Source organism: Chiloscyllium punctatum, chromosome 40, assembly GCF_047496795.1.
Source record: "Chiloscyllium punctatum isolate Juve2018m chromosome 40, sChiPun1.3, whole genome shotgun sequence".
Classification (NCBI taxonomy): Eukaryota; Metazoa; Chordata; class Chondrichthyes; order Orectolobiformes; family Hemiscylliidae; genus Chiloscyllium; species Chiloscyllium punctatum.
In genome coordinates this window covers 44246327-44272937 of record NC_092778.1, presented here as the reverse complement: position 1 = coordinate 44272937, position 26611 = coordinate 44246327, and the positions used below count along the sequence as shown (strand labels likewise).

Here is a 26611-nt window from a genome sequence, read left to right as displayed (position 1 = left end):
TTGACAGGGTCTTGCGTAGCAGATTGGTCAAGAAGGTAAGAGCCTGTGGGATCCAGGACAGTTTGGCAAATTGGATCTAAAATTGGCTTCATGGGAGGAGGCATAGGATGATAGTCAAAGATTGCTTTTGTCACTGGAAACCTGTATCCAGTGAGATATCACAAGTTTCATTGCTGGATCTTTTGCTATTTTTCATCTAGACGTGAATGTTATTCAAATAAACTGAAACTTTGGCATTCACTTCGTCTAGATGAGTGTAAAATAGCAAATCTTAATGTGCGATAATGGTCTAAATCTCTGATCCTAGATAATTAGAGTCCTTGGAAGATGCATGCCAGGACCATGTGGATGTTCTAGTACTATATTTGTAACTTTTTTGGTGAGTTGAAATGCCTGAGTAATTACCTGACTACTGCAATCAACTCTGGTTTCCCAACTTTAAGTTTGTGTCAGATACTTCAGAGGATTTGACTTATTTCTGTAAAAGCAGAATACTGCGGATGCTGGAAGTCTTAAATAAAAACAGAAAATGCTGGAGAAACCCGGCAGGTCTAGCAGCATAGCCGGCGAAAGAAATGAATTATGAGGTGAAGATTGGCGATCATACTTAGGAGTTGTGAACTCAATGTGGAGTCCTAGAGACTGTGATGTGCCTAACTGGGAATTGATGTGTTGCTTCTCCAACTTGAGTTGGGCACCCTCATTGTTTATTCCACTCAGTCCTCTATCTCTGTCAACAGGATAAAAATGACTATTTTCCAAACCCTTTCATTTTGAAAGAACAGCCATAGTGGACTCAATGTTAACTGTTTCTCTCTTCACAGATGCTACTAGACTTGCTGAGTTCTCAGTGGTGGGAAAGCAGGTATTTGTGATAAAATTAAAAAAGATGGGTTGATTAGGAAGAAAGGGGAAATCGTGTTTTTACTAACTTGCTAGAGTTTTTTTGAAAAGGTAACCATAGGCTTGATTAGCTCAGTTGATTTTGGTGCAGTGATGTCAGTAGCTTGGGTTCAAAGACGACACCAGCTGAGGTTACCATGAAGGACTCTCCTCAACCTCTCTCACCTCACCTGAGTCGTGGTCACCATCAAGTTAAACTGCCACCAGTCATCTGCCCGTGCAAGCATTTCTGGACATCTGAGTTTGGTCTAAGACAAATAAACAATTAAATTCACAACTGACCTTGGAGAAAACTCAATATCAGGGTTGCTCACAGCAGGGGAACAGCTGTGATTTTTAAAAAAATCTAACCATACTCAGTTTTACTTAATGAAACTACAGTAGTGGGTGGGATAAATTTTTATTTTGTTTCTATTTTTTATTGAGATTTGTCTCTAGATTAAACTCTTATAGCATACAAAACATAGGTACCAAGTTATCCTAGAGCAGTGGTTTTAGAGCAGTAAGACTGTGCTATTTTCTTGGTCTGTAGATTGCTAAGGTGCAAAGATGACCTTTAGTAGACTGATGTGCTCTTCCTGTCAGGTGTGGGAGATGAGGGAGAACTTCAATGTCACTGAGGATTATGTCTTCTACAGAAAGTGTGTTTGGTTGTGAATCCTATCAGGTCATATGGACAGGTTCAAGCAGCAGTTGGAGGCAATGAGAAATTTACAGAAGCTAGTGGGGTGTGATAAATGCAGTTTCAGAAAGGTAAAAAGCCACAGATACAGTCTGGTAGATGGATTGTTGCTAGGAAAGGTAAGAGAGATCAGCAGGTAGTACAGGATTCTCTGTGGCTATCCCCATCTCAAACAAGTGTGCTCTTTTGGAACATGATGGACTCTCTAGAATGTAGCCCGAGTTTCCAGTACCGAGACTGGCTCCACTGCAAAGGGGTGCATCAGGTTCTGAGCAATTGATGTCGTAGGACCCAGAGAGATAGTGAGAAAAGAGATCAATCTGAGATTTGTGCAGTTGGAAAAGGAGCAAGTCAAATTGTCAAAGCAGCTAGGATCAATGCAGAGAATGAGATAGGACTGATCAATTAAACTGCATTTATTTCAGTGCAAGAGTCCTGACAGGTAAGGCAGGTGAATTCCGGGCATGGCTGAGAGCATGGGACTGGGATATCTTAGCTATTTCAGAGATGTGGCTCAGGGATGGACAGGACTGGCAGCTTATTGTTCCAGGGTGTAGATACTAAAGGAAGGATGGGGGTGGTGGTTACTAAAAGAAAAGGGGAGGGATTGCAAGAGAGGAAAGGAGTGTTGTTTTTGATTAGGGATAACATTATGGCTGTATTTTGAGTGAATATTCTGGGGAGCACATCCAGTGAAGTTATTTGGGTGAGGCTGAGAAATAGAGAAGGGGCGATCACCTTATTAGGATTGTACTATAGCTCCCCACATCGTCAGTGGGAAATTGAGAAGGAAATTTGCAGCACGATGTCAGTTATTTGTGAGAATATATAGGGTTGAAATGGTAGGGAGTTTTAACTTTCCAAACATCGACTCAACTGCCATAGTGTTAATGGCTTGGATAGAGGAATTTAAGTGTGAATAAGAAAACTTTATCATTCAGTATGTGGATGTACCTATTAGAGAAGGAGCAAAACTTGATCTTCTCTTTGGGAAATAAGGCAGGGAAAGTGACTGAGATGTCAGTGGAGGGGGAGCACTTTGGGGCCAGTGATCAAAATTCTGTTAGTTTTAAAATAGTTATGAAAAAGGATAGACCTGATACAGAAATTAAAGTTCTAAATTGGAGGAAGCCTAATTTTGACAGTATTAGGCAAGAACCTTCAAAAGATGATGGAAGGGAAGGGTTTGGTGGTTATTCGCAGGTAAAGGGATGGCTGGAAAGTGGAAAACCTTGAAAAATTAGAATGCGACTCCAGAGACAGTATGTTCTTGTTTGTGTAAAGAGCAAGGCTGATAGACGTATGGAATGCTGGATCACTAGGAAAATTGAAGCATATGTCAGATGTACACAGCAGGGATCAAGTGAATCCCTAGATGAGAATAAGGGCAGTAGGAGTACACTTAAGAGGAAGATCAGGAGGGCAAAATGGGAACATGAGATAGCTTTGGTAAATAGGGTCAGCAAAGCCACTTAAGTTTGGCAGGAGATGGCTGAGATACTAAATGAGTATTTTGTATCAATGTTTACTGTGAAGAAGGATATGAAAGCTCGTGATTTGGGGAAATAGTGATATCCCGATGCGGTCTCCTCTACATTGGGGAGACTGGGCGCCTCCTAGCAGAGCGCTTTAGGGAACATTTCCAGGACACCCGCACCAATCAACCACACCGCCCCGTGGCCCAACATTTCAACTCCCCCTCCCACTTTGCCGAGGACATGGAGGTCCTGGGCCTCCTTCACCGCAGCTCCCTCACCATCAGACACCAGACGCCTCATCATCCGCCTCAGAACACTTCAACCCCAGGGCATCAATGTGGACTTCAACAGTTTCCTCATTTCCCCTTTCCCCCACCTCACCCCAGTTCCAAACTTCCAGCTCAGCACTGTCCCCATGACTTGTCCTACCTGCCTATCTCCTTTTCCACCTATCCACTCCACCCTCTCCTCCTTGACCTATCACCTTCATCCCCTCCCCCACTCGCCCATTGTACTCTATGCTACTTTCTCCCCACCCCCACCCTCCTCTAGCTTATCTCTCCACGCTTCAGGCTCACTGCCTTTATTCCTGATGAAGGGCTTTTGCCCAAAATGTCGATTTCACTGCTCCTTGGATGCTGCCTGAACTGCTGTGCTCCTCGAGCACCACTAATCCAGAATCTGGTTTCAAGCATCTGCAGTCATTGTTTTTACCACCATATCTTGAAATGTGTCCATTATTACAGAGGAGGTGATGCTGAACGTCTTAAAATGCATAAATTTGTTTAAATGCCCTTGAATTGATCAGGTGTACCATAAAACTTCGTGGGAAGCTCGAAGTGATTGTTGGGCTCTTTGCTGCAATATTTGTATCATCGATAGCCATGAGTAAGGTGTCGGATGACTGGAGTTTGGCTAGAGTGGTGCCACTATTCTAGACAGGTAGTAAGGAATAGCCAGGGAACTATAGATTGTTAAGCCTGACTTCAGTGGTGGGCAAGTTGTTGGAGGAGATTCTGAGGGACAGGATTTACATGTATTTGGAAAGGCAAGGACAGATTAGGGATAATCAACATGGCTTTGTGCGTGGGAAATCATGTCTCACTCACTTGAATAATGCCTCATGAGGATGAGCCTTTATACTTTCCAGCAGATACCACTATTAGCCTTGGCTGTCAAACTCTTAGATTTCTATCATCCCATTGAAAGAGAGGATGAAGAGGGGGAGGTTAGTAATCTTAATTCTGATTTAAACAGTATTGGCATGTTTTTAATTAATGCAAGGGCATTTTAATTTTTTCAAATTCTATTTTCCATTGATTGGAGTTCATGGCGAGTGCTGTTGGAGGAATTGTGCATCATGACTCCATTAATACGGTGTGTTACCTTTTGGTAGAGGGATCAAGTTTCTGAACCATGAGATCCTGCTGCAGCTGTACAAAACTCTGGTGCAGCCACACTTGGAGTATTGCGTACAGTTCTGGTCACCGCATTATAGGAAGGATGTGGAAGCTTTGGAAAGGGTTCAGAGGAGGTTTATTAGGATGTTGCCTGGAGTGGAGGTAAGGTCTTACAAGGAAAGGCTGAAGGACTTCAGGCTGTTTTCATTAGGGAGAAGAAGGTTGAGAGGTGACTTAATTGAGACATATAAGATAATCAGAGGGTTAAATAGGTTGGACAGTGACGGCCTTTTTCCTCAGATAGTGATCCCGTGCACTAGGGGACATAGCTTTGAATTGAGGGGTGATAAATATAGGACAGATGTCAGAGGTAATTTCTTTACTCTGTAGTAGAGGTGTGGAACGCACTGCCTGCAACAGTAGTAGACTTGCCAACTTTAAGGGCATTTAAATGGTCATTGGATAGGCATATGAACGAGAATGGAATATTGTAAGTTAGATATGCTCCAGATTGGTTCCACAGGTTGGCACAACATCGAGGGCCGAATGGCCTGCACTGCACTGTAATGTTCTATGGTTCTATGTGATGATGAGGATTGATGGCAGAATGGTGGACGTTTTCTATATGGTCTTCAGTGAGGCATTCGACAAGGTCCCCCATGGTAGCCTGATTAACAAGGTTAGATCGCATGGAATACAGGGAGAACTAGCCATCTGGGTACAAGACTGGCTTGAAGGTAGGAGACAGAGGGTTGCTTTTTGGACTGGAGGTCTGTGACAGTGATGTTCTGCAAGGATCGGTTCTGGGTTCACTGCATTTTGTCATTTATAGAAATAATCTGGATTTGAATATACAGAGTTTGGTTATAAATTTGCAGATGAGAACAAAAGTAGTGGTGGAGTGGAAAGTGCAAAAGGTTACCTCTGAGTACAACAGCACCTTAATATAGATGGGTTGAGGCAGATGGAGTTTAATTTAGATAAATGTGAGGTGCTCCATTTTGGAAAGGCAAATCAGGACAGGACTTATAGACTAAATGGTAAGGTCCAGGGGAGCGATGCTGAACAAAGAGATCTTGGAGTGCAGGTTTGTAGCTCCACTTGAAGGTTGAGTCACAGGCAGACTGAATAGTGAAGAAGACATGTGGTTCACTTGCCTTTGTTTAGTGTATTGGATATAGGCACTGGCAGGTCGCGTTGCAGCTGTACAGGACATTGGTTAGGCCACTTTTGGAATACTGCATTCATTTCTGGTCTCCCCGGTATCAGAAAGGTTTTGTGAAAATTGAAAGAGTTCAGGAAAGATTCACAAGGATGTTGCCAGAGTTTGAGTTACAAGGAGAGGCTGAATAGGCAGGGGTATTTTCTCTGGAGCATCAGAGGCAGAGGAGTGACCTTACAGAGGTTTATAAAATCATGAGGGGCATGGGTAGGGTGAATAGTCAATGTTTTTTCCACGTGGTAAGGGAGTCCAAAACTAGAGGACATAGATTTAAGATGAGAGGAGAAAGATTTAAAAGGGACCTAAGGGACAACTTTTTCACATGGAGATGGTATGTATCTGGAATGAACTGCCAGAGGAAGTGATGACGGCTGGATCAAATACAACATTTAAAGGGCATCTGAATGTGTTTATGAATAGGAAGGGTTTAGATGATTAGGGACTAAATGCTGGCAAATGGGGCTAGATTAATATAGAATATCAAGTTGGCATAGCTGTGTTGGACCAAAGGGTCTGTTTCTGTGGTGTATGTCTCTATGACTTTGTGACTTACTAATGGTAGAGCAGCCCTAAGGTTTGGTAATCATGATGTGGAGGTGACTGTGTTGGAATGGGGTGGGCAAAGTCAGAAGTCACATGACACCAGGTTATACTCCAACAGATTTACTTGCAATCATAAGTATTCAGAGCAGTGCTCTTGCATCAGGTGAAGGCCTGTTAAAACAGTGGTAACTTATCTTTTTAATCTTGCTATTAGTGTGGCATACTTAGACTTTCTGAAGGAGTTTGAACAGTGTTACACAACAGGCATGTGAAGAAAGTTTCTGGGGCATGGAATGATAGAATCAATAGTAACACTAATAGGAAATCGGCTGAGTTATGGGAAACAATAATGGTCAGTGTTTTTCAGCGTAGGGTAAGTTTTGTTGTGGAGTTGCCCAGAGGTTGGTATTTGAGATTCTTGTTTTTCATAATTTATATTAATGATCATGAAATTGATGTGCAGGAGGCAATTTCAAAGCTTGCAGATGACACAAAACCAGGAAGAATTGTGAACTGTAAGGACAATGTCAAACTTAGGACGTAGACAAGTTTGTTAAATAGTCAGATAGGTGGCACGTGTGTTTCAGTATAGAGGAGTGTGAAGTGATGCCTTTAGTAGGAGGAACAATGAAAGACAGTATAAAAATAAGGGGTTTAATTCTAAGGATTGTGCAGGAGCAGAAGGTGTAGATGGAGACAGATCATTAAAAGTGCCAGAACAGGAGAGAGAGCACTAAGTAAATCATGCAGTTATCCTCAGCTTTGTTAATACAGACATAGAGTACAAGAGCAAAGAGGTAATGTTGAACTTGAGCAAGACACTTGTTCGGCCTCAGCCACAGTATTGTGCCACAGTACAGGGAGGATGTGAATGTATTGGAGAATGGTTCCAAAGGTGAGGAGTGACCAGTTATGAGGATAGATTTAAGAAATTGGAGCTGTTCCCCTTGGAAAAAAGACTGCTTAAGAGGAGATCTTAAAAGCGGGATTTTCAAAATTGTGATTGGGCTAAATAGAGTAAATGGGGAGGAGGGGGGGGAAATGTTCCTTCTTATAAAAGGAGCAAGAAAGTTTAGATCTAAAGTGACCTGCAAAAGATGCACAGATGAACTGAAGCATTTTCAGTCAGTGAGTACTTATGATATGGAATGCACTGCCTGGAACTGTGGAGAGGCATTCAAGGTGATTATTTGAATTAGAAAAAAAGTATAGGAAAAATTGGAAATTGGCAAAATGTAACAATGCTTGTCTATTGATGGCTAAATGGCCTCCTTTCACACAGTAAAACATCTGCGATTCCTTGAGATTATATCTGATTTACTTAACTTGCCTGGCTAACCCGTTTCCTCTTGAAGTTAGAGGAATTAAAACCTGCTTTGATTCTTAGCTGACTATGAAACTGACCCTTGATCACACTCACTGACCATTTTGACCTACCCTATCCTCTCTCACACTTAAGTGGCATGTTTTCCCTGCTGCGACCTCACCTGATGGGCTACACCCCACCAGCTGGCATGCTCGTACTCCATGCCACCACATGACATGCGCCCCATGTTATCCCACCTGCCATGCTGCAACTCACCTTCTTTCCAGGTAGGATTAAGGAAAACCCTACAGCTTTCTATAGGTATGTCAGGACTAAAAGAATGATGGGTAAGATTAGGGCCAGTCAAGGACAGTAGTGGGAAGTTGTACATGGACTTCAAAGAGATAAGAGAGGCGCAAAATGAATTTTTTGAGTATTCACAAGGGAAATTGCCAAGGAGAGTGCTGAGATACAGGCCATTAGACAAGACGCGATTGAGGTTCATGAGGTGGTGTGAGCAATTCTGGAAAGTGTGAAAATAGCTAAGTCCCCGGGCCAGATGGGATTTATCCTAGGAGTCTCTGGGAAGCTGGAGAGGAGATTGCAGACCCTTTGGCTTTGATCTTTATGTTGTCATTGTCTACAGGAATAGTGCCAGAAGACTGGAGGGTAGCAAATGTTATCCCCTTGTTCAAGAAGAGTAGAGGCAACACTGGTAATTATAGACCAGCGAGCCTTACTTCTGTTGTGAGCAAAGTTTTGGAAAGGAATATTAAAGAGAGATTAATAATCATCTAGAAAGGAATAATTTGATTAGGGATAGTCAACACGGTTTTGTGAAGGGTGGGTCATGCCTCACAAACCTTCGAGTTGTTTGAGAAGGTGACCAAACAGGTGGATGAGGGTAAAGCAGTTGATGTGCTGTATGTGGATTTCAGTAAAACATTTGATAAGGTACCCCACAGTAGGCTACTGCTGAAAATATGGAGGCATGGGATAGAGGGTGATTTAGCGGTTTGGATCAGAAATTGACTAGCTGTAAGAAGGCAGAGAGTAATGGTTGATGGGAAATATTCCTTCTGGAGTTCAGTTACTAGTGGCGTACTGCAAAGATCTGTTTTGGGGCCACTGCTGTTTATCATTTTTTTTAAATGACCTGGATGAGGACGGAGAAGGATGGGTATGTAAATTTACAGATGACACTAAAGTTGGTGTTGTGGACAGTGTGGAAGGATGTTGCAGGATATAGAGGGATGTAGATAAGTTGCAGAATTGGGCTGAGAGGTGGCAAATGGAGTTTAATGTGGAAAGGTATGAGGTGATTCACTTTGGAAGGAGTAACAGACATAAAGTCTAATGGGCGAATGGTAAGGTTCTTGGTAATGTGGATGAGCAGAGAGATTTGTGTCCATATGCATAGATCCCTGAAAGTTGCCACCCAGGTTGATAGGGTTATTAAGAAGGAGTACAAGTGTGTTAGCTCTTATTGGTAGAGGGATTGAGTTTCGGAGCCATGAGGTCATGTTGCAGGTGTATAAGACTCTGGTGCGGGTGTACTTGGAGTATTACGTGCACTTCTGGTTGCTGCATTATAGGAAGGATGTGGATGCATTGGAAAGGGTGCAGAGGAGATTTACCTGGAAGTTGCCTGGTATGGAGGGAAGGTCTTATGAGGACAGGCTGAAGGACTTGAGGCTGTTTTCATTAGAGAGAAGAAGGTTGAGGTGACATAATAGTGGGATACAGGATGATCAGAGGATTAGATAGGGTGGACAGTGAAAGCCTTTTTCCTCGAATGATGATGGCTAGCATGAGGGGACATAGCTTTAAATTGAGGGATGAAAGATATTGAGCAGATGTCAGAGGTAGTTCTTTTGCTCAGTAGAAAGGGCGTGGGAATGTCCTACCTGCAACAGTAGTGGACTAGCCAACTTTTAAGGACATTTAAATAGTCATTGGATCAATAAATGGATGATATTGGAATAGTGTAGGTTTGATGGGCTTTAGATTGGTTCCACAGGTTGGTGCAACATCGAAGGCAGAACACTGTAGTGTTCTGTGTTCCTTACCTCTCCACCTTACCTGGTGTTCTAAACTTCACTCAGCATTTGTTAAAGTGCCTCAGAGATCTTTAATTCTTAGAATATGACATCAGTATCCTGGCTGAGCAGGATTCCCTGCCTGGATTAGACCATTTCAGCTGGAAAGGGTCCTGGTCCAGGCGTTCGTTCTGAGAAACTAAATGATTATTTTGCATCAGTGTTTACTGTGGAGAAAGCCATGGAAGATATAGAAGTGGAGAAATAGGTGGTGACATGTTGAAAGGTGGTGCTGGTTGTCTTGAAATGCATAAAAATGGATAATTCCCCAGGACATGATCAGGTGTACCCTAGAACTCTGTGGGAAGCTAGGGAAGTGATTCCTGGGCTCTTTGCTGACATATTTGTATCATTGATAGTCACAGGTGAAGTGCTAGAAGACTGAAGGTTGGCTAACTTGGAACCACTATTTTGAAGAAAGACGGTAAGGAGAAGCCAGGGAACTATAGACTGATGAGCCTGACATCGGTGGTGGGCAAGTTGTTGGAGGGAATCCTGAGGGACAGGATTTACATGTATTTGAAAAGGCAAGGACTGATTAGGGATAGTCAGTATGGCTTTGTGCATGGGAAATCATATTTCACGTACTTGATTGAGTTTTTTGCAGAAGTAATGGTGAGGGCAGAGCCTCATCACTGGATTTTTGTAAGGCTTTTAACAAGATTAGACTGATTAGCAAGGTTAAATCTCATGGAATACAGGGCGAACTAGCCATTTGAGTACAGAACTGGCTCGAAGGTAGCAGGCAGGGTGGGAGAGGGTTACTTTTCAGACTGGAGGCCTGTGACCAGTGAAGTGCCACAAGGATCAGTGCTGGGTCCACTACATTTCATTATTTACGTAAATTATTTGGATGTGACTATAAGAGGTATAGTTAGTAAGTTTGCAGATGACACCAAAATGTGAGGCATAGTGGACAGTGAAAAAAGTTTTCTCAGGATATAAGTATCTTGATCAGATGGGCCGAGGATTGGCAAATGGAGTTTAATTTAGATAAATGCTGTGACTCTCTGTCTCTCAAAAAAAAAATGTGAAGTGCTGCATTTTGGAAAAGTATGTAAGAGCAGGACTTATGCACTAAATGATAAGGTTCTAGGGAGTGTTGCTGAACAAAGAGACCTTGAAGTGCAGGTTTATAGTTCCTTGAAAGTGGAGTCGTAGGTAGATAGAATAGTGAAGATGATGTTTTGGTATGCTTTCTTTTATTGATCAGACTATTGAGTACAGGAGTTGGGAGGCCATGTTGTGGCTGTACAGGCAAGTTTGTGTGCTGTTTTGGTCTCCTTCCTATCGGAAGGATGATGTGAAACTTGAAAGTGCTTAGATAAGATTTAAAAGGATGTTGCTAGGGTTTCACACAGAGGGTGGTGCTTGTATCGAATGAGTTGCCAGAGTAAGTGGTGGAAGCTGGAACAATTGTAGCATTTAAAAGGCATCTGGATGGGTGGATGAATAGGAAGGGTTTAGAAGGGTTATTGGCCAAGTGCTGTCACATGGGACTAGATTAATTTAGAATATCTGGTCTGTGCAGATGCATTGGACTGAAGGGTCTGTTTCTGTGCTGTATATCTCTATGACTGTATAACCCCTGCAAACGTAGCTGTTTATTTTTTTCTTGTCTGTTCAGGGTCAGAAATAAAGTTTCTGACCTTGATTGAATTATCCAGGCCTATGCAAGATTGAATTTTAGTTTCCAGGATCTAGAAGGAGCTGAAGGCAACAAAGATGATAATTTCACTGATTTCACCCGTGAATGATGAATTCTTAATGTCTAGGTTTTGCTCCTCAATTCAAGTGAACAGTCCTTGCTGGGGTGGGTGGGGGGGGCAATGGCCTCATGGTATTATCAATAGACTATTAATCCAGCAATCCAGCTAACGTTCGAGAGACCTGGGTTCAAATTCTGCCATGGCAGATGGACTTTGAATTCAATAAAAACCTAGAATTAGAAGCTAATCATCATGAAACCGTTGTTGATTGTCAGAAAAACCCTTCTGGCTCACTAATGTCCTTCAGGGAAGGAGATTGCCATCTTTACCCTGTCTGGCCTACATCTGACTCCACACCCATAGCAATGTGGTTGACTTTTAACTGCCCTCGGCAATTAAGGGTGGGCAATAAATGCAGGCTTAGCCAATGACACCCACATCTTGTGAATGAATTCTTTTAAAAATTGTGTTGCAATATTTCCATTTGGCATTGTGTATTTCTTTTGTCACAAGTTGGTGCATTGAATCGGAACTTATAGCATTAATCCAGCCTGTTATACCACATGCATGTTTTATCTCAGGTCTTTCTGACCCATCTTACTTTGGTCTAATGCATCTTGGCTGCAAACGTGCAGGTTGTTGGAGCAAAAACAGGACATGATATGCTGGAAATGCTCAGCAGAAGAATGTTACAAAAGAAATAAGGTGGTTATTTCAGATCTGTGACACTTGCAGTAGAGCAGTCAACTGTTGGAATATATCCCTGTTCAGTGTCTCCTTACCAGTAATTTAAAACATAATTCTGCAGCACAACTGATCTGAATCCTGGTAAAGAATTCTTTTTTTTTTTGGATCTTTGCTCCACCCGTGGTCAAGAAGCGAGAAGCCAATAATTTAAACTGGAGGCAGGTGAGCAGCTTCTTTCTTGTGGAAAAGCACACAATTTGCGTCTGCTTTCCACACTAATATTGATCTAGAACTGAGATGTGGAAACAGTTGTAAACTCAGACATCACATGGTGCAGTACATTGAGGTGAAGCTTCCTGTTCACCTCACCACATTCAACCATGTCTATTTTTATCAGGCACAGATTATCAACTTTGACTCATGCTTCATTGTATTATGGAAAATTTAATATAGGTGCCTTAGGTATCTATTCAAAAAGAAATTTCGAAGTAGTCTCAGAAACGTACAATATGGAAACAGGCCCTTTGGTCCATGCCGATCCGATATCCTAAATTAATCTAGTTCCATTTGCCAGCATTTAGTCTATATCCCTCTAAACCTTTCCAATTCGTAAATCCATCCTGATGGCTACTAAACGTTGTAATTGTACCAGCCTCCACCACTTTCTCTGGCAGCGCATTTCATACGCATACCACATTCTGCATGAAAAAGTTACCCCATAGGTCCCTTTAAAGTTTTTCTTCTCTCACCCTAAACCAGTGCCTTCTAGTTCTGAACTCCCCTGTGCAGGGAAAAGACTTTGTCTCTTTATCCTATCCATGCCTCTCATGATTTTATAAACCTCTGTAAGGTCACCCCTGAGCCTCCGGCGCTCCAGGGGAAACAGCCTTAGTCTAGTCGACTCTACCTATAGCTCAAATCCTCCAACCCTGGCAACATCCTTGTAAATCTTTTCTGAACCCTGTCAAGTTTCATAGCGTCATTCCAATAGGAAGGAGACCAGAATTGTGCGCAATATTCCAACAGTGGTCTAATTCTGTCAATAAATTAGCTAGGTGCTCAGATTTTTTAAAATGTCAGATGGTTCAAACCAGGGTTGTCATAGACTCTCAAAATTGTTAGGGTAAGAAACTGCGCATGCACATTTCTTGTAGTTAAACTCTCCTTGTTCTGAAATCTGACATCCTGCAATGAGTGTGAAACGTGTGATCACTCTATTACAGTGTTCTATATAGCATTTAATACCAATTTATAAATGCCTCAAGGTACTCTGTTATGTGCATTAGCATTACATCATCTAATCTTCCCAGTATTAGATTAGATTAGATTAATCTACAGACCCTTCAGCCCAACAAGTCCACACTGACCCGCCGAAGCGCAACCCATCCATACCCCTACATTTACCCCTTACCTAACACTACGGGCAATTTAGCATGGCCAACTCACCTGTGGGACTGTGGGAGGAAACCCACGCAGAGAACTTGCAAACTCCACACAGTCAGTCGCCTAAGGCGGGAATTGAACCCGGTTCTCCGGCACTGTGAGGCAGCAGTGCTAACCACTGTGCCACCGTGCTGCCCACAAAAAGTATATAAGAAGAATCTTCCTAGGAATGAATTGCTGACTGTACATCACTCTTAAACAATGCACACTCATATCTGTAAAGTTCAACAGTGGAACTACCAGGTTTTGCAGCACATAGTAGCAAACACTCCCTAAATTTTAAAAACAAAATTGAATGATTCTAGCCTCAACCCAGCTCATCTTGCTTTGTCACCCTTAAAGTACTTTTAATACTAATGAAATTGAGAAGAATGATCCATTTCATTTCCTTAGTATAATATTAATATGGAGTTATGTGGAAGTTTGAGAACAGCTTTCCTAATTGAAAGCAGTATTGAATCAGTAATAAAGCACAGCACTGCACTGCAATCTGGATAAGCTAATAGTGATCTAGTTTTTATTCTGTTTAATGTACTTGCTAACTTTTGTCTGTATAATGCAGAGCTGCTTGAAGTGGGTCTCAAGATAAAATACTAAAACTTATCACCTACAGCCCTGTATTCACTTCAGTTTACTCAACATATTTCCAATCGGTTACTTTTCTTTGTTGAAACTAACACTTAAATGTTCTTGGCAGTTGTAAGAATAAAGTATGGACTGTTCACACAAAATTGTTGGTTCTGCATGGGTGTTTAGTAAGCCTGGATCACATCTAAAGTTTAAAATCCACATTTCTGTTAATTTATATGCATCTCAAATTGTTGGTAACTTAGATTGTGTTGTTGCGTTTTCAGATTTATCACTGAATTCTGCTGGATAACCAGATGAAGAAGTAGCTCTTTCCAAACATGCAAACATAATAAATCAGTGCACAAGAAATGCAATCACATGTATGGGTGAATTACCTGGCTACACTGTCAGGGATTGAAAGTTGCTCTTTGAGCAGAGTCAGTTTTGAAATCAATCTAAATCACTTCTACAGCTGTGACATTTGTAGCTGACTTGGAACTGATTTGGGGGTTATTTCTATTCTATACATTATGGCAGATATGAAATGTCTCCATGTTGTATTCACTGCTATCAGTATGTTGAATTAGCAGCAAAAGATTTTCAGATTTCAAAAGATTTTTCTGTAAATCTACAGTACAGTGCAACAGTAGTTTTCACCCTTCCCTTCTAGACCTTTCCATGTCTTGAAATAAACAGCCCACTAGTGAAGAGCTCCATTCTAGAAGATTTATTTTTAATCATATTGTTCATACATCTTACAACTCCCCTCTGGAGGAGGTGGAATTTGAATCCAATATTTCTAAGAACTCGGCTCTGAAATACAAGAGGATGAAAGTGAGGACTGTAGATGCTCGAGATTAGAATAGAATGTGTGGTGGCGGAAAAGCACAGCAGGTCTGTCAGCATCCGAGGAGCCGGAGAATCAATGTTTCGGCCAAAAGCCCTCCATCAGAAAGGTCATGATGAAGGGCTTTTGTCCAAAACTTCGAATCTCCTGCTCCTCAGATGCAGTCTGACCTGTGCATTTCCAGCATCACACACTTGATTCTGAAATACAAGAGTCCAATGAGAGCATCACCAGCTCTCAATCAACTGTAGGGTTGATCTATTTGTGTCTTGTGCTCAACTGAAATAGACCTGTTTGGAGTGCGTTAGACTGGAGATCTAAAGGTCCCTGGTTCAGTCCCACATTCCAGTAATCAATTAGTTGTACGTGGGGGTCAAGAGTGTGGCACTGGAAAAGTGCAGCAGGTCAGACAGCATCCAAGGAGCAGGAGAATTGACGTTTTGGCCAAAATCCCTTCAGTCAGGATGGTTCTGCTCCTGCTCCTCGGATGCTGCTTGACCTGCTGTGCTTTTCCAGCACCCCACACTCGATTCTAATCTCCAACATCTGTAGTCCTTACTTTCACCTAGTTATGTGGGTGTACACTGCATATGTTCTATCACTTGTGCACTAATGCTGTTTTTATCTCTTTTGCAGTAATGTACAAGTTACTTTCCTAGATGCTTGCCAACAAGTTGCACAATGTCGAATTATATGGAAAGCGCAGATGGTTGTTTGAAATGAAATTTATTGCTCCCAAAAACCAATAGCTCACCTTTGATTTGCATCTTAGTAAATATGAAGTGAGAGAAGCTTTAAAGAAAGATGTTTGCTTTATTGGGATCTGCATTTCTGACATTTATGCCTAGTTGATCTAAGAGATCCCATTAGCTTGCTGTGTCATTGACTTTAAGTCCATATCCCTTGGTATTTTTAAAAATGTTTAATTTGTTAGGTTTTAAAAAATTAATTAAGCTTAATCATTTTTCTCCAGTTGCAATGTATTGCATACTCAATTTACCTGTCATCAGTCAGAGCACTGAGTTCAAGAATCATGTAATAGCTATACAAGACATTGGGTACAAGGACGTGAATAGGAACGGTTTGGAGAGATATAGGCCAAACACTGAGGAATGGGACTGGTTCCTTTTAGGAAACTTGGTTGGCATGGGCGGGTTGGGCTGAAGGGCTTGTTTCCATACTGTATGACCATATAAAAATGTAATAAATTTCTTTGAAATCTAGCAGTTTATATTAACACACCTTTAGTGAAATTGTCTTTGATTTTACAAAACTCTATTTCTGTAGTTTTAGAATCCGATTGATGCTTTAGATTCTGTTTTGTAAGAAGGAAGATTGTCTACAAAGCTTTGGACAAGGAGGCATTGCATTCTGTGTTAGATTTGATCAATGTTCACATGCAGAGAGAAAGTATCCCTTTTAATTCCTCATCTGCCAAAACTATGTGTGGAATGAATTACCAATTATTCTCCCTTTTATAGATTTCCAAAAGATTTGTATTTTTTTGATATCTGCAACGTGAGGATAGTTCATGATCAGACAGTGGAATTTAGAACTAAGTCTTAATCCCTATCAGTGTTAGACTGACAGAGTTTGAATGGCTTTGCTTGTTTTCTGATTTCTTCACCTGAAGTTAACTAACCAGATCCATCTCCTGATGTGCTGAACAGTAATTATACTGAAATCACTGCCATTAAAAAAAATGACGAGAACAGTTATCACTTCCGTTTAAGATGTTGCTGTATGCAAAATATTTAAGTGATTAGCTACAGAAAGAAATTCATCGATTTTTATAGTATTATGGATGTGCCATTGGTATGTAAATGTTTGTTTCTTTTAGATATGATGTGTAATGAAATTTCCAAAGTATCACACTAAGTCTCTCTTATTTCCCTTCCTGCTTGAGAAAACTGTTAATTCTTGGTCATATTCTTTTGTATATGTTAACCAAGTGATGAGAATACCCAGTTTGTCTCCACCTGCTGTCTACTCTATCAACTTGATGTAGAGGAACAGAAAGAACCAGTTACATTTATAACTAACATACATTGATAGTTGTATTAACTAGAATATGTTCACAGTTGCTATGGCAAAGCTCCTGATTTTTCCTTCTGTGGAGCTGCCCTCTGATGTAATTGCCTGGGTCCTTCAGCTTAAACAAAACCTCATGCTTTATAGTATGCAGCTTGCTTTCAGAAATATGATTTGTTCACTAGTGACCCAATCCAGTTTTCCTTGAGGATTTGTTCTTTTTAAAATTTACTTTGAGAGGAACCTTACTAGCAACATCAGGATTAAAGTACCATATCCATTTGCCCTTGTGGAGGTGTTAGTGAGCTATAATTTTCAGCTATTGCAGTCTATCTAACGTAGTCCTGTTGGAAATTTTTGATCGAGCAGCGGTGGAACAATGACAGTTACAAATCAAGATGCTGTGTGACTTGGAGGGAGGCTTAATGTTGGTGCTATTCTGTATTTTCTTGTTGCACTTGTTCTCTGTAGTAGAGATTAAATCTCTCGTTGTTGAAGGAAATTTGAGAACTTGGTGCAGTTCATCTTGTGGATAGTACATGGTTGCTACTGAGCACTGGCAGTGGAGGGAATGGATATTTATAAGGGTGAATGGGTTGCTTTGGCTGGGTTGTGTCAAGTTCCTCTTTTGATGCAACATATGCCTGACAATGCCCTTTTATGCTGCATTTTTGGATCTGTTTTACTGAGTTCAGTGTTTGTATTTTAAAACCTGTTGCTCATTTTGGTTATCCTGAACTGCCTTTTAATTGACTTGCATCCCATTATTCTGATGTAATTTTGTATGTTTCAGCCTTTATGACTACTTTGCCCCCAGCTGTGCTGAAATATAACGAGACTTGCTCAGCTGTCCAGTTTTGCTGAAGAAGATAGAGTTCTAATTAGGCTTGCAAAATATTTTGAATGAGCAGAAATTATCCAAACCAGATGAAAGAAGTGAATAGATCACCCATGGCTATAACACAAAGTTAACACCAGGCATCTGAAATACTACGAGATTAACATTTATAGGACAATATTTAATTAAGCTTGGATGTAACAGACTGGTGGTACCATTGCTTGCTTTAACCAATTTCTTTACATTAAGCATTTTATACATGGAATTGTTCATTTGGGTCATTATGTTTCCCATCTGTTCTGCTTTACATGTTTGTAATGTTCTGGTATTTGAACTTGTTGAACATGTACAGTATTTTTTATTTTTCTTTCTTTCCCCCAATAGGTTGTGAACAATGCATCAGAGAAGACGTTTGCCAGTGCCACATTCAGTTCACTCCTTGATGTCTTTCTCTCCACCATAGTCTTCCTCTTTCTCTCCATCACATGTTTCATGAAGCAGGGATTGTGTGCATCTCCTTCGCATGCCTCTGTTGTGGTTTTTGTCCTTGCGATTCTGCTTCAAGTTCTTTCCTTGGTTATCTCCATCAGGTGAGAAGAGCATTCTGTATGGAGGGCTGTATGCATTTGGGGTCCATGCTTTTTGGGAAAGAGCTGGCATAATGTCAATTCCCTCCATAAACCATTGTTTGTGTGAATGTCTGAATGCATCGACTCTGGCTTATACATTGGGTTCTACCCATAAGTTGGTCAGCTTTAAATGTGCATCTTTGTTAAAAAGCTTGAGATGATAAAACACAAATCAAGGAGGCCAGTGTCATAAGTCTCACTCTCATGAATTTTATTGATGCAGCATTTTATTGCAACAATCTTGAGTATTAATGCTTTTAAAATTCAAATTCCTTAATTAGGTAATTTAACTTTGGATTAGACTATCTACTTCAACTTTTACTTAGATGTCTGAATTGTTCACAGATTACTGGGAGTTATGTTTCAGGATACTGAATCAGACTGTTGCATGTTTAATGGTCTCTGGTTTAATGTTTCTGAAGGGATATGGGTTGACGCCTTGTCCTGAAGTAACTATCCTGGTGCTTCAGTGTTGAGTTATCTGATCTCAGTCAAGGCAGTAGGGCGACACAGTTGATGTCAACATGCAGATGGTGGTTCCTCAGTTTGCACTGGAGTACCAAACTGAATTTTTTAGCCTCTTCACCAGGTATCACAGTGAATCTCTTTTGTTAAGGCCAGGAAGCCATGATGAAATGGTTTAAATCAGAAACATTACCTGCAAGTCAGCAATTGATCTATACTTGAATTTGGCTGATTCTCTTGTTGAACATATTTCAACACCAAGATAAAAATATAAGGACCATTTTCATTAATAATATGAAAAGTTTCAACACAATATCTCCTCTTCTGCCTGCCATATTCCCTCATTCTCCCCATTGTATCATATTTATGGGGAAAGTCCTGAGACAAGATAGTTGCACTGTCGAGAGGAATCTCGATTATCCGAATACCAATTATCCGAAAATCAGATTATCCGAAGGAGATCTCGAGGTCCCAATAGAAACATTACATCAAAGACTTGTTTCCAACAGTGATCGCATTTTTTGTTTACAGTGATTAAACAGGCACCGTCTCCAAATGGCTGACCTCTCTCCCAACACTTTCCTTGGAGTTCTACAGAGGGTTGTATCCTAACCCCACTGCTTCCCAGGAATAATCTCTCCAACATTGTCCTGTACAGAGCAAACATGGAACCTTTCAAAAATTTGCAGTAAAAGATTGTGTGTGTGGCTGTGTGTGTGTATATCTGTGCACTATTTGGAGACTTACCCCACAAAGACAGCAGCAGCAGTGTTGTTTTTAGATTAGATTAGATTAGATTAGATTAGATTACTTACAGTGTGGATGTTGTTGGTATGTAGTCCAGATGCCCTGGAGACGGTGGGGAGGTTGGGCTTGAACCAGGTTGGGGGACAGGGTTGGGAGTAGGGTCGTATTTGGACCGGGTTTGGGGCAGGGACTCGCGAGCTTTGCGCTGGAGAGTGGGCGAGGTGCTGGATTGGGTTTGGCGGCGGTTTTGGACGGGTTGGTGGGGATGGGGGGGGGGTGTGGGGGGGGGGCAGGGTTTCGAGCGCTGTGTGCTGCTGCAGTCTCCTGAATAGGGAGCAGACTTTAAAACTCTGAGCCTCAGAGGAAAGGCATTTAATCGATTCACCGAAAAATAGATTATCCGAACGAAATAGTGCCCGTCCATCATGTTTGGTTAATCGCGTTTCCACTGTATATGGATAAGAAATGGGAAACAATATCAACAAAACAAATCCTCTCAGCTTCTTGAAATTATTGACACTTCTGTGTGCTGAAGTTTTAGGCAAAGTTTCATCCTCTTATAATCCTGAGGTGTCTTATAATTGCACACAAAATAAAACTTAACGTAATCTCATTACCACACATCTATCAGCCATGCGGAATCTTTAATGTGATTACATGTGAGACACCAGATCTTGGCGAGCTTTTAGCCAAGCAGCAAATCTTTCAGAAATAAGACTGAATAGCTGAGTAAATATTGAGCATTTTGTGAATGTGCTGGATGTCACCAATTGCCTAGCAAGCCCTCTCGTAAAGAATTCAAGATCGTGATGGACTTACTCGATTGCTACCAACAACTCTTGTCCCTATCTTCTGCAAACAAATGCCTTTATTAGAAAGGCATCGACATCTTTGAATGTCACTGCTTGCCTGCTCAGATAGTCATTAAAAACTGTGAGGGGAGGAAGCTGCAGAGGTGATAGGAGCCACTCAACTCCTGTATTCGAGTTACTCAGAGGGCCCAGGGACAGTTTAATCACTCAATTACCATTCTGGCAATCTTTCTCAACACTGGCCTTTTCACGATCTGTGGGCAAGATTTGACGCACAATCACAACATGAGACTGACATTATAATTGCTTCCACTCCATTGCCCCTTCTTTCTGCTCCTGGGGATGGGTTTAGCTCAGTCGGCTGCTTTCTGAAGCCGACAGCCTGGGTTCAAACCCTTTACTGGCTGAGGTTTATCACAAAGGACTAAGTGGATTGGCCATGGCAAATGCAGGGTCCTGAGAATCATGTGGGATATTCTTCGGAGGGTGGCGTGTAGACTCAATGGGCCGAAAGGCCTCCGACTGCACTGTCGGGATTCTCTGACTCTCCTCCTCAACCTCTCCCTTCACCTGAAGCACGGTGACCCTCCGGTTAAGCCACCACCAGTCGTCTCTCCCTAATGAGAGAGAAGCCCCATGGTCTGGTAAGAATGGGATGACTTTGCTTAATAACCCTTCAGGTTTTTATCCAATTCTCTTTTGAAGCTCTTCTTGATTAAGACTCCCCATCCTTTCAGGTGGCACATTCCACATTACAACAATTCACTGTATGTACAGGGAAAATCTAACCCAAAGTGGTGCAGGTTAGCCTAATTGGCCACGCTGAATTGCCCAATGTGTTAGGGATGTGTAGTTTCGTCAGGGGTAAATGTAGAGTAATGGGGAATGGGTTTGGGTGGGATATTCTTCGGAGGGTCAGTGTGGACTTGTTGGGTTGAAGGGTCTGTTTCCACACCTTAGGGATTCTATGATTAAGATTCTAGACTGGCACAATTGCACTGAACCTTAATTTCCAGGTCCCAGACTAGCAATAATGCAAGCTATCCCTTATAAGGTGACTAGTAATGACACCACAGCTATTTGCTTCTCATTGCAATAAGGTTGAATATGGACTACTGCAGTCTATGAACTGGAATTCCATTATGGTGCACAGCATTGTTTCTAACTTCGGTCAATTATTTATTAATTCTTTTTCTTCCATTCTTTCCAAAACTTGGGCCAACATGATGTAAAATGCTTATTTTGGAGTTTTGGGTGGCAAAGATCTGGAACTTTGCAATGCAGCTTGTGTGTGATACAGTGATAATTGTGCAGTTTTCTTACATTTTACAGTTTTTTTCCTTAAAAGCTTTGGTAATAGTATATTGAATTGCAAAGCAGGAGCTACGTTTCAAAGTGAAATGGCAAATTGTTCTATTTCCAATGGATTGTTCACCTCTGGTTAGTTCAGTTTCATGGTCAACTCCAGCCTTCACTGGAAGACTATCTAGCTCCATCTCCTGAAAATGATTGGTACTGCGTACACACATGCGCACACGCACATATGCACACACACAGAGCAAATGAGATCAATTGCTGGAAGCATAACACGTCAGGAAGCATTTGTCAACACAGCTAGATAGGATAAACACTTCAGGTTGATCTTTAATTTTTCATGTAGACTTCAGAGATTTCTCAGTTTGTGTTAGAATACAGGATAACAAAGTGCAGGCACAGTTCAGAGTTGGGTCTGGTTATTTGTACTACCAAAGTTATTCTTTATTCTGTGGTTCTAAACCTACTTAGTTTAAATATAATGGCTGTGGTAAGTTGCAGCAACTTCATGAAATTATTTAGAACTGCTGATTTAATTCTTAACTCCCCTGTTCTAACCTCAGCCCAATATTCCATTGTAGAATGGCATTTTACCTGGATGACGTGATGCCATGCACTAAACGACTAATGAAGGCGATCTCTGGTTGGCTGCCTCGTCATTTTTTCGGAGCCATTCTCATCTCTCTCCCTGCAGTTGCTGTGTTCTCTCAGTTTACATGTGAATTTAAAACCAATATAAATGTGAGTATCTTTGCATTGTATTGGGAAGATAAATAAACCAAAGAAACACGGTGCTGAAGATCCGAAGCAAACAAGAACAAATTGTTGGCGAAACTCTATTCAACTAGAATTAAGAATGTAATCAAAAAGGATTTACCACTTGTTTTTAACAAAATCAGAATTTGCTAGAGAAACTCAGCAGGTCAGGCAGCATCTGAAGAAGGGTCACTAGACTCAAAATATTAACTGTTTTCTCTCTGCAAATGCTGCTGGACCCACCTGAGTTTCTCTCTCAAATTCTGATTTTGTTTAAAATAAGTAGTAAATCCTTTTATAGATTGCTTATTTGGGATTTCAAGGTTACATTGAAAGAATGGTGGAAGCAGATTAAACAGTAACTGCTGAAAGAGATCTACAGGGCAATTGGGATAGTGGGATTAATTGGTAGCCCTTGAGAAGGATATCGTGGCACTGAAGAGGGTGCAGAACGGTTCACTAGGTTGTTTCTGGAGTTAAGAGGGTTGGCTTATGAGGAGAGACTGAGTCGACTGGGATTATATTGATTGGAATTTAGAAAAATGAAGGGGGATCTTACAGAAATATATAAAATTGTGAAGGGAGTAGATAAGATAGAGGTAGAGAGGGTGTTTCCATTGACAGGTGAAACTAGGACAAGAGGGCATAACCTCAAAATTAGGGGGAGCAGATTTAGGACCAAATTGAGGAGGAACTTCTTTGCCCAAAGGGTTGTGAATCTATGGAATTTCCTGCCTATTGAAGTAGTTGAGGCTTCCTAAGTAAATGTTTTTAAGATAGATACGTTTTGAACAGTGAGGGAATTAAGAGTTATGGAGAGAGGGTGGATAAGTGAAGCTGAAGCCATGGAAAGACCAGCCATGATCATGTTGAATAGCGGAGTGGGTTTGAGGGACCAGATGCCAACTACTTCTAGTTCTTATATTCTTTCAAAGACTGGCTATGTTGGGCTGAAGGCCTCCACCTGTGTTATATATGACTCATGATCTTGATCATTGTTATGCTCTGACTTGAGAGGGACTTTCAGATGAAGGCACTTTACTACATTTTTTTTTAAACAAAAACAAACTTATGCTTGCCACTCAAATGAAACGCAAAATACTGCTCATGCTGGAGATCTGAAATAAAAGCAGTGTTAAGGAAACTCGGCAAGTATGGTAGCATCTTATTCAGAACTGTAGAAGAGTCATTTTGGACACTAAATTCTGACTCTTTCTTTGTCCACAGATGTTTCCAAATCTGCTCCGTTTCCACATACTTTGTTTTTATTTGTGCACATGATATTTGTGAACCAGAAGCAGTTTGGCCTGTATTATGTTAACTCGTGGCTCTTTAACTTTTTAACTTGTTTTACATGTTGCTCTTTCTGCAGGTTACCATGTTCTTCTGTTGTGCAATGATCATTACTTTCATTCACTACTGTAACTTCTGTCAGTTGAGCTCCTGGATGAGATTCTCTCTGGCCACGATAGTAGGCATATCACTTCTCATCCTGCTGTATGTGACACTATGTCCTTCCATGTGAGTATTGTATCCTTTTCACATCTGATACAAGGTTGGATTCCTTTATAAATGTTGTTCACCACTCATACTTTTGACAACTGTTTGGTGATATGACTTTATTTGATTTTGTTTTAAAATGTAGAATTCTATGAAATGGGTTTGAGGCAACACTATATCAGCTACAAGATAGTAGAAATTGGGTTTATACCTGAATGCACTGTCCAGAAGGGAGCAAGGATAGAACATAGAATATCTCTAGGTTGTTTTCAGAGAAACAGCAGTGCCCACATTATGATTGATTGATTGAACTTTACATCCAGTTAAAATGGGGCAAGAGTGGGTCTAAGTTTAGTACTTTAAACTTGAAATAAGGGCAACTATGTGGGTATGCAGTTGATCTAGCCGAAGTGATCTGAGTCACTGGGATGGAATATAGGGAAGCAATGGAAAAATTTTAAGGGGATGAATTCAGAATACTCTAAGTGTTTATCTCCGGAAAAGAAAAAAATCAAGGAGTGGATCAATCATTAATGGTTATCTGAAGAAATTAAAGCACCAGAATTAAGGAAAAAATACAAATGCACAAAGGTGAGTGGCAAGTCAGAATATAAGGAAAGATAAAGAACGACTAAAAGGTTCATTAGGAAGAAATTAAGTGTGGGAGGAAGCTAGAAATAAATGTTAAAAAAAAAGCAGGAGTTCCTGCATCTACCTTTTCTTTTTAAAAAAAAGCAAACAAAGTGAATTTTGGTCCTCTAAAGCATGCAAATGCAGTGTTAATAAAATAATAATAATAATAAAGAAATTGTGGATGAAATGAACAAGTATTTTGTTTGTCTTCATTATAGAGCATATAAAAAACATCCCAGTATAGCTATCATCAGGGGATGGAAGCAAGAGAGGAATTTGGTGAAATTACAACCACAAGCAATACTGTGTAAATGGATGGAGCTGTGGACTGATGAGTCCTTGGTCCTGATGGGCTTCATCCTAGATTTGTAAAACATGGTGGCTAATAATATAGTAAATAGGTTGACATTAATTTTCCAACATTTGCTCCATTCTGGAAAGGCTGGGTTAGTCTCCAATCAGACTATAAAGAGAGGTATTCAAGAGAGGCAGAAACCATGAAACCAGAGTGACGAGGTGATGAATTAATCATTAAGGAGGTTATAGGCAGGTGCTTAGAAAAGCTCATGGTAATCGCAAAGAGTTGGCATAGTTTGGCAAAGATAAGTTGTATTAAACTGGTTTATTGAACTGCTTTGAAGGAGTAAAATATGCCATGGATAAGGGACAGCCCATTGATGTACTCTACTAGGATTCCCAGAAGGCTTTTGTCAAAGTCCCATGTAAAGCTTATTATGCAAAATAGACACATGCCACTGTAGGTAACGTGCCAGCATGGTTAGAAGATTGGCTAGCAGGAAACAGTATGCATAAATACGTATTTTTCAGAGTGCCACAATGTGACAATAGGAGCCCTGCAGGGGTTTGTATTGGTGCCTTAGCTCTTCTTAACTTGTATCAACGACTTAGATGGATGAGGGGATCAAAGGCATATTAGCTAAATTTGCAGATGATGGAAAGACAGCGAAGAAAGTATGTTGTGATGACGTAAGGAGGTTGTAGATTGAGGTTTTGAATGGGCAGAAAATCTGTCAGATGAAATAAAATATGGGAAAATGTGAAATTGTTCACTTTGGCAGAAAAGTAAGAAAGTGTGTCACCAAAACAGTTGAACTGCAGAATTCCAAGGTGCACAGAGATCTAGGTATTTTTGTGCATGAGTTACAGAAAGTATGCAGGTACAACAAGTAATCAAGACAGCAAATGAAATCCTATTCCATTTGAGATCATTCAATCCATCATGTGAATGCCAGCTGAATTACTAGCTGCCCATTCTAATCCCACATTCCAGAATCTGATTCATAGCCTTGTAAGTTACAGTGCTTCAGGTGCAAATCCATGTTCCTTTTAAATGAGTTGACTGTTTCTACCTCATGGCAAAGTAGGCAGTGAATTCCAGACACATGCTATGCTATGGGTAAAAAACACACTTTCCTGTTGTCCCCTCTACCTTTCTACCAATTACCTTAAGTTCAGTCAGAAACCTCTCTTCCTCCCCCCACCATGAACCTCTGCTTCCTGCAATTCAACCAATTGTGGCTCCAATTAGCCAAATTTAATTCGATTCCTTGGGCCCTTAACTTTGCTATCCGTTTCCAATGTGGGACCTTATCAAAAACCTTGCTGCAGTCCAAACAGACTACATAAAAACCAAACCATTGATACCATCCTACAGTCCACAGCCATCCTAGTCACTGTCAGTACCTGGCCAGTTCTCAATCACATTCTCAACCATATTTCAGTCTAAATCATTAATATCTACCACAAATGGCAAGGAATGCAACACTGATCCCTGTGGGACACCATTGAAAATGGCTTTCCATTTGGAAAAAACACCCATCAGCCATTACCATTCCATCCCTCATCTCAGCTGTAATTGATTCTTTAACCAATAAAGCTATGCTCCATCTTTTTTAAAATCCCTACCTGTATTAAGCTTGAGAACTCAACATCCCTGTCCAGTATCAAAAGAACTGCCATCCTTATCCTACTTTAAA

The 26611-nt window shown here is 40.9% G+C and overlaps 1 protein-coding gene across 3 annotated transcripts in view; it reads left to right on the top strand.

Moving 5' to 3' along the window:
- The window catches only part of adcy9 (adenylate cyclase 9), a 175088-nt gene that overhangs the window by 135041 nt on the left and 13436 nt on the right, over positions 1-26611 (top strand). For all 3 annotated transcript variants that reach the window (XM_072559711.1, XM_072559710.1, XM_072559712.1), the window contains exons 6-8: positions 18143-18348; positions 22307-22466; positions 23854-24002. In XM_072559711.1, coding sequence (XP_072415812.1) covers positions 18143-18348; positions 22307-22466; positions 23854-24002 — 515 coding nt within the window. The remainder of the gene's footprint in view (positions 1-18142; positions 18349-22306; positions 22467-23853; positions 24003-26611) is intronic.